Consider the following 12,268-nt stretch of genomic DNA (forward strand, 5'->3'; position numbering starts at 1 on the left):
GCTTTACAAACAACTGTACTTTTGCCCTTAGATTAAAGCGACAACTTCAAAGGAAAGAAGACGAGATAAAGAAGGTTACCACACAATATGCAAATGAGAGGTATGTTCTCCAATAAATCACAGGTTCAGAACAATGTTTGATTAACAGATACTCAGATCTAATAGGCTATGAAAACAAAGGATCAGTCTAGAGACAATTTGTCTCAAATATTAACGTAAAGGATTAGCATCTCAAATGTTCTCAGAAAGATGAAGTAAAAGGCTTATAATTTGTATTCAATGATGAATACAAATGGTCACCACTGGCCTATATTTAAAATAATAACTTGCCTTGTGCAGCCCTATGGATAGGAAACTGCTGAGAGAAGTTGGCTGCAACGCCCCCTGTTATGACAGGACCATCCACAACATCATCACCAATTTGGCTGTCAACACTGCCAAAACATCTGAATGTTTCATTTTTCTGAATTATTTGGGCAGGGATTTGCTTTGTTATTGGCCATCAATATGTCGAGCTAAAATACCTTTTAATAATACTAGGTAATTAAAAATATTTAAAATAAAGTATGTAGTTGTTTTATTGACAGTGTGAATGCTCAGGTGTTCAAGTTTATCAGCACCCAGTCTATGAGAATCCGTTACTGGTGGTTCAATGTAGCATCTCAAGCTACATTTCAATATCCAAAATAAAAAATATTCATCAAATGATCAATATCATACTCATCTAATTCTGGGCTGAGTTCGACAGAAGCACAAACTTTAATGTTAATGAAACTTTACCTGAAATGAACAAACATCAGTAATTATTATCAACAAAGTGCCTGATTCTTGGGTGGCTACTTCCTACATTACAGATCCTCACCTCAATACAGCCTTGCCACGTGGACCATTGAGTCACATGGAACTATAATCTAAAAGCTACAGAATAAAATGCCAACTATTATAGCTGTTACTTAATATTCATTTTGAAGTATAACGATACTATCTACTACTGGCAACACAGAGCTGGTCCACCAACATTGAGGTCTTATTTCTGATTTTAGGTGCCTGTCATAGACTGCTTAAGCTTAACATTTGTGATAATGATTTCAAGTCAACTTCTTGGTTGAAGGGCTGTCTCCTCCTAGTGTATGAATATATATGGAAGGTAAAGTCTTGTTACTTGGACTGCAGGGGAAAAGCAACTCGCCGAAGACGCTGAAACAGCTATAGGTGCCGAATGTCAGATGTTACCTGATGGTCAGCACCCAGCAACTGGAGAGGTCCTCATAAATCACTGAAAATCACTGATATTATGTTGAGGACAAGTTGATAGTTTGAAAAAGAACAACATCTTCCCCAGAATTTAACAGTAATTTCTTGACTACTGAGAACCAACCAACAAACTGGAACCTTGAGTGTGACTTGACCCAAACTTTTCATCAGGAAAGTTGCGAGGCCTGGCCAGGCGTAGCTGAGGTGTATTGAAACCCGATGCTAGTAATTATCACCGATGTACATATGAACTGAGAGTGTTTTAGTGGGTGAAAAGACCTCATAACTGTTTCAGTGTTGGTGACTAATGCTTCCATGCTACTGTTTAACTTTTTGTGTGAGCTCCCCAAATCAGGCTTGGCAGAATTCGATTTTTTAAAATAAATTTAACGGAAAAAGTGTTTAGTTTTTAAAAATCTGAATACATAGAATTATCCAACATTATGGGATTTGGAGAATTCAGTTTATCAGTGGAAGCTGCAAGTTTCATTCTGTCTATTTTAAAGCTAAATAGTCTACCTGCTTCAACCACTGATATACTGGAAGACAGGGTTTGAGGGAGATATGGAAAGTATAATGGAATTTCCCGTTGCTGGACCTTGGCGATTCTTATCCTCTACTGGGTGAGATAGAAAGCCTTGTCTGCATCAGTGGAGAGGTCTCTTCCTCATCGCTACACCAGGAAATACTGAGTGTCTCTTTTTTGGACACACTAACACTGTGATTCTGGCCAAGCAGTTTATCGTGGCCCAGCTCTCTGCATGCAGCAAAGCTCTGCTGTTGCATTGGCCTGCATTTTGTGGAGGTGCTGATCAGTTTGAAAAGTCGAGATAAAATCTGCACTTAGCAACATTTGCTTGCTGAAAAATCGTTTTTACCAAGCCTAAGTAAAACTAACTGCATTTGATTGAATCCTCATACTACAAAATTGTTAAAGTTTACACAGAACATTGGTTCAGTTTGTGATATGGATCTGTTACTAATCCTATGGCAGGATGCTGTGGAATAAGGATAAAGCTAAACTCGAGGACGTAACTGCAAAGAACATTGTGAAGTTGGTAGAGGCAACAAAGCGAGCTGTTGCTGCTGAGGTAATCTATGAGTAACAAAAACTTGTTAGATGCACTCAAACTTTCATATTTGCAAAGGTTCAAAGTACATATATATGGTAAATCCTATGGTGATACAGTCCATGCATTAATATTGTCTTGTTTATTTGAAAGATATTGTAGAAATTTTGACTGACTGGGGGAAGAAAATATATCCAGTCTCATGGAAAACATGCATCTATTTTGTGTGCTGATAACTTTAATCAGAAATAGCATGTTTTAATTTACAGAAAATTTTCGAAGTTCAAGTTAAACCCATTTTTACTTGAGAAACAAAATGACCAACCACAATTGAAAAGACAATTTATTGATTTAAAGACTAGCATCAAATTAGTTAGCAGAATTTAAAACCATTCAAAATGAGAATAACAGAATTGAAATGTTGAGCACATACTTCATTAGCTTAATTGATTACGGACCTTTTTGTACCACTCATATTTGAAAATTATGCTAAAATAAATTCAAAATCAATACTCTAGAGCACAACCTATTGAATCACCCAGTATTAATCCAGAACTACGTGTATAACTGTAGTCACTGGAGAAATGTGATAAATTCTCAGCCTGAATTGAAAATGCATTTTGTGGTTAATTATTCTTACATTTACAGATAGCAAGAGGTTACAGATTTTAAAAAACTGTCACGAAAATTAGAAACTGCTAGAAATGCTCAGTAGGTCAGGCAGCATCTGTGGAGAGGGGAACAGAGTAAACAATTAGAGTGGTTGACTTTTCATTAGAACTCTTAAATTGGCATATGACAATGTGTACCTGAAGAAAATGTGGGGAGGGGAGAATCAAAGGGCAGTTCTGTGGCAGGGTGAGTTGCAGCTGAGGTTATGTAAATAATGCTATGATAATTAAAGAAAGATATTAGTGACACCAAGAAGAAATGTGTAAGAGACCAAAGTAAAATTATTAACTGAAACTGCTGAATTCATTGTTGTAATATGTCCGGACAAAACATGAGCTGGTAATTTTGATCACAATGGAACTATTTATGAGACAACACACAGAGAGGCCAGAGTGGGAATGGATTAAAGTGACTTAGATAACTCAATACTGAGTTTAACTTACGAACTGTGTAGAGATGGTACCCAAAAAGAAAGTGACCTGGTCCAATGAAGAGACGTCATCAGCTATAAGTACAATTTTCTAAGTTGAAAAAGGACTAAGTAAATCACTACGTGAGCTGGAAAATGTGTTTGGAGTCCTGGAAAACTGAAATAAAAATGCCGAGAGGGCAGGTATCAATAGATAGATACCTTATTGATGCCAAAGGAAATTACAGATGTTGCCACTCTTGTGGTTGTATGGAAGGAGAGGAGCCAGTGATGGAAGATGACACTTGTCCGTCAGCAAGGCTGTATAATCGGGATCAGCTGTGCTTTTACAGATTTATTCAGATTTCTTCCAAATGTACAGGATCAAGGATGTTTCAGAATTACAAACTTGTGTAGCAAAAATTTCCCCATGTCTGTTAGTTGTAGGGATATCCTAACCATCAATATTCACTCCTGGAGGGGATAGTAAACCAAAACAATTACTCTATTTCCCACAATTATCTATATAAACTATTACTTTGGATGTAATTGTAGGAAAACTCTTCAGCGTGTCAATGCAGGTTTGCCCATGGTTTTTATATTAAAGTGTCCAGGACTCTGATGTAGACTGTTGTCTTTTTGCATTAACTCACTGGCTGTGCTGACTGGATGAGAAATAAAAGCAACCTTTAGCTTTTCTCCAGAATTGCCATATACACACCTTTGGGAAAGAATTACTTAATTTTGCAGAATTTTGTTGTACAGAATACTTTCTCAAAAGTATCTAATTAAGTGCTGGGGGAATTCAATGAAGTCTCTGCTCTGCTACTGGAGAGGGAAAGGCCCGCTGATGTGCCTGGAGAATGTTACCCAGCTTTTCTGCATTTTGGTTAGGGACTTTTTTTTCCAGTCTTATAGTTTTTCACTCTTTCTCTCGTTTTGTGCATGAGGGAGGGTGATCTGGGGGGTCAATGTGCCTTTTCCATTTTTGTTCGTTTTTTTGTGCAGGGAGGAGAGATTTGGCATCGATGATCATGCTGCCATTCTTTTCTTTCTTGGTTTCATGGCTATCTAGAGAAGAAGAATTTCAGAGTTGTATAGTTTGATAATAAATGAACCTTTAAAACGAGAGTGTACTTTCAAACTGAAGGCCAATAAGCCTAACATCGGTGTTGGAAAATTTACAGGAGTGAGTTCTCGGAGACAGGATCTACCAGGATTGGGCAAGGCAGGGATTGATAAGGAATAGTCAGCATAGCCTTGTGTGTGGGAAATTCCTGTGATTTTTTTTTTTGAGTTTTAGAAGAGGAATAATGAGGGCAGTATGGTAGATGTTGTCTACATGGACTTTGGCAAGGACTTTGACAAGGTTCCAGGTGGTAAACTGTTCTGGAAGGTTGGATCACATGGGATCCAGGGTAAGCCAACTGGATATAAGATTGGCTTAGTGGAAGAAGTCACTGGATATTAGTGGAAAGTTGTTGTTTTGAAAGGAAGAGAGTGATCAGTGATGTGCCACAGGGATCGGTACCAGGTCCACTGTAGTTTATTATTTAAGTGATGGATATAATGTTGGCAATGTCATTAGTAAGTTTGCAGATGATGCAATATTGGTGCAGGAGACAGTGAAGATGTTTTAACCAAGAATACAACAGGATCTCCATGAATGGGAGAAGGAAGGCAAGGAATTTATCTCTGTCAAGTGCAGTAAGTTGCATTTTGATCAGTTAAACTAGAGCAGGACTTCCAGAGTAAATGATCTGGATGAAGTCAATGCTACGTGCTCATTCCCACCCATATGAAGAGGTTCAAACCATTCTCCAGTGATTTTCAATGATTGTTCCTCTAAGCAATGAATGGCTACTGGAAAATCATCACATCAACATCCATTTTGTGCACAAGTAAAAACCAAGGGTAGAAGAAACCAATGGTTTCTGACACATCCATGCTCGCAATGAGCTAGTGGATGTAGGCTCAATCATCAGTAGAAGCTTCAGCAAGCCAGACTAAATTGAAGGGGTATATGTTTCCTCCATCCAGTATCTTGTTTGCAAATGCATAGTTGCTGGAGAGCAATACTGAAGACTTAAGGGCGAGATTGCTATATCAGAGGGAAATGAGAAATTGCTGTGTTCTGTGTTTCATGGAGACATGGCTCACTACGGACACACCAGATTCGGTGATTAGACCTGCGGGCTTCTCGATACACAGGATGGACCAGTCTGCTGATTTGGAGAAGGCAGAAGGTGGGAGTTTGTGTTTCATGATAAACTCTTTGTTCCTCCGATCTGGAACATTTAGTGATTAAGTGCTGACCATTCTATTTACCAGGAGAGTTCTCTTCATTCCCCCAAAGGCCAATGTTAAGTAGTCCCTCGCAGTAATAACTGCCACCATCAGCAAACAAGAAACAGCCTATCTTGATGGCCTTCAAGTAATTGTCAGGGACTTCAATCAGGCTTGATTGAAGAAATCTCTGCCCAGTTATCACCAGCATATCACCAGCAACACCAAGGGTTGTAACACACTCAATCACTTGCTACTATGATGAGGAATGCCGACTGTTCCATCCGTAGAGTGCATCTCGGGATTCTGATCACTTGGCACTCCTCCTCCTACCTGCATACAGGAGTGGTCGCAGGAGGCAGAGGAGTAGCTAGTTGGACGGGCCGTGTCCAAGGACTCATTGGAGAATCAAAATGAATACACCATGGTTGCCATGGACTTTATAAAAACAATCATAGATGACTGTGTCCCCACAAACTCATTCAGAGTCTTCCCCATTCGCAGCGCGCATGGCCTCTCTGGTGAATGATATCTGTAATCTGTCAAGTAGGGGACCATGCACAATTCTGATTTGATGGAGACAGACATGAGAGTACGGAGCAACATCTGGAAAACTTCTGAAATGCCCGCTTTGCTGCCACTGCTACTGTGTGGTAACCGGAATCTCCGGAGCAGAAGGCCCCGAATCCTCGGCTTTGCTTGTTTCAGTGGCCGGGGCTAGGTCAAAGGCGCTCGGGAGGCTGTATTGGAGGGGCTGGTCAGAGGCTCGAAGTTTTAGGATGGATGGACTCAGTGTCGGCTGTGGTCGGCTGCTTCCAAGGCATCGGCAAGTTGACGGTGCCTGGAGGTTTATGGCAGGGAGTTTCTCCCTTTTGCCGCCTGCTATCGGGGACTCGGGAGTCGATCGACTCGGGGACTTTGAGACTTTTTTTACCGTGCCCATGGTTTGTTCTTCATCAAATTATGGTATTGCTTCACACTGCTGTAATTATACGTTATAATTATGTGGTTCTGTCAGTGTTAGACTTTGGTTTGTCCTGTTTTCTGTGATATCACTCCGGAGAAACATTGTATCATTTCTTAATGCATGATGCATTTCTAAATGACAATAAAAGAGGACTGAGTGTTCTCATAATCTAAGCCCTGGATGAACCATGAGATCTGCAATCTGTTTAGGACCCGACCAATTGCATTCAGGTCTGGTGACCAAATAAGATACAAGAGGTCCAGGCACAATCTTCGGAAAGCCATCTCACAGGCGAAGTGGCAACTGCAGACTGCAAGATGCTTGACAGCTGTGGCAGGCCTTGAATGCAAGCACTTCCTACAAGGTGAAACCAAGTGACGTAGGTGACAAGATTTCACTCCCAGATGCCTTTATGCTCTCTTTTACTGTCAAAACATGGAGGCACCTTCGTGAACTCCCACTGCCTCCGATTTTTGATTTCAGTCTCTGAGGCCAACGTGAGAGTATTCTTCAAGAGGGTTAACCCAACGAAAGCATCCAGCCCAGATGGGGTACCTGGCAAGTACTAAAGCCCTGTGTTGATTAACTGACTGGAGTATTTGCCAATATATTTCACCTCTTGCATTGGCAATCTGAGGTACTCAGTAGCTTCAAGCAAGCTCCAATTATACTGGTGCCTACAAAGAATACGGGAACCTGCCTTAAGTATGGTCGTCCAGTAGCACTTACAACCACTGTGATGAAGTGCTTTGAGCGGTTAGTGATAAAACATTTCAACTCCTGTCTGCGAAGTAACTTGGATCTGTTCCAATTTGCATACCATTACAATAGGTCAACAGCATATGCAATTTCATCAGCTCTTCACTCAACCCTGGAAAATCTGGGCAGTGAAGATGCATACATCAGGGTGCTCTTTAGTGACTACAGTTTGGCATTCCATACTATCATCCTCTCTAAACTAATCACTAAGCTTCAAGACCTAGGTCTCAATACCTTTTTGTGCAACTGGATCCTCGATTTCCTCACTTGCCGACCCCAGTCAGTTCAGATTGGTAACAATTCTCTTCCTCAAACTCCATCAGCACAAGTACACCAGAAGGCTGCGTGCTTAGCCCCCTGCTAATGCTTTATAAATAATGAGGACAAACAGACTCAGCCTTTTTACCAAGATTAGAGAGTCTAAAACTTCTGGGCATGATTTTAAGGTTGGAGGGGAAAGATTTAAAAGGGATCCAAGGGGATGACTTTTTCCACACAGAGGATGGCGGGTATGCAGAATGAACGGGGAGAGGAAGTTGAACAAAACAGGTGCATTAATAACATTTCGAAGATATACACACAACCAATCTTCCGTCCTCGGACTCACTTTACACCGCACGCTGTCGGAGCAGTGCTGCCAGGATAATCAAGGACACGACCCACCCAGCCAACACACTTTTCGTCTTTCTTCCCTCCGGGAGAAGGCTTAGGAGCTTGAAGACTCGTACTGCCAGATTTGGGAACAGCTTCTTTCCAACTGTGATAAGACTGCTGAACGGATCCTGACCCAGATCTGGGCCGTACCCTCCAAATATCCGGACCTGCCTCTCGATTTTTTTTACACTACCTTACTTTCCATTTTCTATTTCCTATTTATGATTTATAATTTAAATTTTTAATATTAACTATCGATTTGTACTCCAGGAAGCACGAAGCGCAGAATCAAATATCGCTGTGATGATTGTACGTTCTAGTATCAATTGTTTGGCGACAATGAAGTATAAAGTATATATGCACAGGTACATGGATAGAAAAGACCTAGATGCATATTGTGCACTTGCAAGCAAATGGGACAAGCTCAGATAAACAGCATTGTCAAGTTGGGTTGAAGAGTCTGTTTCTGTGCAAAACTATAACACTTCTTGTGCACTGCTTATCTCAGGTTTTGGTTCTGGAGTGTCGGAGGGATAATGGTCTCTTCCAGCTCCAGCAGGCCGAACAGGATTGTACAGTGCACCTTAAGGCAGCAGAAGAGAATATGGGGAGGTGAGTGGATTTAACATACAGAATGTTGGATTTGTATTTTGGCACAGTTTTATCATCACTATTTATGTAATTACACTTCAGTGCCATGTTATAATTATAAAGGGGTGGGCTCCCTGGCCTCTGACGTTGGTACACACGTGCAATGTTCCCTCTGAGGTGCATGCACAAACACATCTTTTGCTGCTGGCACCCGAAGGAATTTAAACTGCGCACAAAAGGTAGTCACCCTCTACCTCATTGGCACGTTAAGTTATTTCCCCTACAATTGTACACCATCACATTTTGTTTTCCAGTTTCTGGTGTGAACGGTGTTAACAACATGAAGTTTGCAATGATTTGTCTGCAGATTTTAGAACTGGCTTTTATTATACTTTTTTTTAATTGAAGAAATTATTCAGTGCGTACATGTTGATGTCACTGGGTGAAAAATTGCGCAGCACAAGATTTTGCACCCACTGGTCATTTCGCATTAGGGGGAATGAATGTTGTACACATGACTCAGCCAGGATCTATTGAGGAGCTGGGATGCACTCCTGTGCAGCAGCCTCAGCTGCTTCAGTGAAAATTTATTTCCGAGGACTCAGTACAGTCACTTTTAGTGGGAAGTTAGTCTATTCTGCTGAAATCTGAATACAATTATAGTCAGTTTACCATTGAAACAGCAACTCAAATCTTATTCATTTTATTTATTTAGTGATACAGCCCGGAGTAGACCCTTCTGCCCTTTTGAGCCGTGCTGCCCCAGCAACCCCACGGCCTTCACTTAATAACGGGACAGTTTACAATGTCCAACTAACCGACTAACCAGTACATCTTAAGACTGTGGGAGGAAACCAGAGCACACAGGGAAAACCCAGGCATTCTACAGGGAGGACATACAGGGACCCCTTACAGAGAATGCCGGGACTGAACTCTCAACTCCAATGTCCCAAGCTGTAATAGTGTCACACTAACCGCTACGCTACTGTGGCACCCAATTTTCAATTACGTAGAACATAGAAATGTACAGCGCATTACAGGCCCTTCGGCCCACAATGTTGTGCCGACCATGTAACCTACTCTAGAGACTGCCTAGAATTTCCCTGGCGCGTAGCCCTCCATTTTTCTAAGCATTCAGTGAATACGCAAGTCTCTGCCACACACAGTCCCTGATACAAGAAAAATGCGAACTACTACAGAAAAAGCCCTTGATAACAACCGCCTTCACTTGTAACACCATTATTGTCCATATGAATGGTAGTAAGAGGGTTTTCACCAAAGCTTTGACAAATTTTTCTCTGGAGCTCACAGTCACAACAGGCAAGATTTATACATGTGATTATTTTTTGAAAAATTCTGTATCTTCCGACCACAGCAACATATCCACTATGAGCTCTGTTTTTTTGCTGAGGTACTTTCCATTTCTGTTCATTATATTCAGTTTTATTTTCTTTAGTCACAAACTTATTTCCACCATGACTGTTTGTAAACTAATAAAGAAAATAAATGTTCCACTTTAATTTCCCACTCTTTTGTCATTAGTCACGTGTTGGTCTTGTTTTTAGTTCTTGGAAAAATCTGTTTCACTTTGTTTTCCAGCCAGTAAAAGGGGGACCTCTCGGTGGCCACCCATATTAGTTCCACTTCCCATTCCCACTCCCATTCCGATATGTCCATCCATGGCCTCCTGCACTATCGTGATGAGGCCACATTGAGGTGGAGGAACAACACCTTTTATTCTGTTTGGATAGCCTCCAATCTGATAACATGAACATCAACTTCTCGAACTTCTGGTAATGCCCCCCCACCCCCCTTCACCGATTCCCACGTCCTTTTCTCTCTCTCACCTTATATCCTTGCCCACCCATCACCTTCCTCTGGTGCTCCTTCCCCCTTTTCTTTCTTCCATGGCCTTCTGTCTCTTTCACCAATGAACTTCTCTTTACTTCATATTTCCCCTATCACCTTGTGCTTCTCTCTCCCCTCTCCCCACCTTTTAAATCTACTCCTCAGCTTTTTACTCCAGTCCTGCCGAGGGGTTTCGGCCCGAAATGTTGACTTCTCTTTTCGTAGATGCTGCCTGGCCTGCTGAGTTCCTCTGGCATTTTGTGTGTGTTGTTCACTTGCTTGTGTTTAACATTGCTGCACCAACTTTTCCTTTCTTCACCACTGTGTTGTTTGCTCTTTAATTAAAGAGCCGATATGTAGAAAACTGATCATTTTTTTTTACTAGGATCATATAAACTTGTTTCATAGGTTTGTCTGCAAATTTGGAAACTCGTTTAGTTAAATAAAACTTTTTGAACACTGTATTTTCAAAAAAAAGTTATTTAACAGTTATTTAATATGTCCTCTTTCTTCTAAAATATATCATTTCAATTGAACTTAGTCGGACATATCATCCCTAACAGTAATCTGGTCATTTGTCCAAATTTGTCTGCTGCTCTTGACACAGAGTCGTAGTGTACTATAGCACAGGTAAAGGCCACTAGGCTCATCTAGTCCTTGCCAAATTGTAATTCTGCCTAGTCCCATCAACTCACAACTGGAGCATGGACCTCCGAACCTCTCCCATCCAAACTTCTTTTAAATGCTGCCGATGAATCCACAATCACCATTTCCACTGGCAGCTTCTTCCACTTTTTACCCTTAACCTATGACCTCTAATTCTAGTCTCACCTGTGGCCGATTTTGCTCACTCTCCCAAGATTTTCACTCTTCGCTCCATGTTGCTGAGGCTGTGAGACTGCCCTGGCTGCCGGGGTTAGTCTCTACAAGCTTCGTGGCAATTTGCCCCGCTAATAGGATGAACTCAGACTCAGGCTTTGGGCCTACACCGGCTACTCTGCAGATTCGGATCCAAGGACACACTTTGGTTCAGAATACTGTTGCTCGCTTTTTATTGTTTCATGATGTGTTTTTCTTTTCTCTCTCTGCGCATAGAGCATTGGTCTTTTTTTCTTAAATTGGGTTCTTTTGGGTTTCTTGCTTTGTGGCTACGTGTAAGCATACAAGGAGCTGAGGGCAATACAGAGGGACCTGAAAGCCAGGATCAGGGAGGCTAAAGACAGGTACAGGAGGAAGCTTGAGTGGAAACTCCAGCAGAACAACATGAGAGAGGTCTGGATGGGGATGAGGACCATCACTGGGTTTTGGCAAACTAGCAACAGAGGAGCTGAAGGCGGTGAGGACAGAGCCAACGAACTTAACCTGCTCTTTAACAGATTTGACATTGTGACCCCTGCCCATCCCCCACATGAGCCATCTGTTGTCGGCCCCCAACCAACCCATATTCCACTCTCCCCTCCTACCCCTCCTCACAGCCCCCCACCCTGCTCTCATGACTATACCCCTTCCCCACACGAAACCACCATGGTGGACTTCACGGCTGAACAGGTGAGAAGACAGCTGAAACGTCTCAACCCAAGCAAGGCTGCAGGACCGGATGGTGTCAGTACCAGGGTGCTCAAAGCCTGTGCCCCTCAGCTATGTGGAGTACTTCACCATGTATTCAACATGAGCCTGAGGCTCCGGAGGGTTCCTGTGCTGTGGAAGACGTCCTGCCTCATCCCTGTGCCGAAGACGCCACGCCCCAACGGCCTCAAT

General features: G+C 41.8%; 1 protein-coding gene and 1 long non-coding RNA gene across 5 annotated transcripts in view; one reads left to right on the forward strand and one right to left on the reverse strand.

The window, feature by feature from the left end:
* LOC140198945 (E3 ubiquitin-protein ligase DZIP3-like) overlaps positions 1-12,268 on the forward strand; it is a 107,993-nt gene that overhangs the window by 76,967 nt on the left and 18,758 nt on the right. For all 3 annotated transcript variants that reach the window (XM_072260242.1, XM_072260244.1, XM_072260243.1), the window contains 3 exons: positions 32-100; positions 2,249-2,345; positions 8,580-8,683. In XM_072260242.1, coding sequence (XP_072116343.1) covers positions 32-100; positions 2,249-2,345; positions 8,580-8,683 — 270 coding nt within the window. The remainder of the gene's footprint in view (positions 1-31; positions 101-2,248; positions 2,346-8,579; positions 8,684-12,268) is intronic.
* Positions 1-12,268, reverse strand: part of LOC140198947 (uncharacterized) — a 179,460-nt gene that overhangs the window by 70,867 nt on the left and 96,325 nt on the right. The gene's annotated exons all lie outside the window — the stretch shown is intronic.

The sequence above is a fragment of the Mobula birostris genome, chromosome 6 (assembly GCF_030028105.1).
Source record: "Mobula birostris isolate sMobBir1 chromosome 6, sMobBir1.hap1, whole genome shotgun sequence".
In the NCBI taxonomy this organism is placed as follows: domain Eukaryota; kingdom Metazoa; phylum Chordata; class Chondrichthyes; order Myliobatiformes; family Myliobatidae; genus Mobula; species Mobula birostris.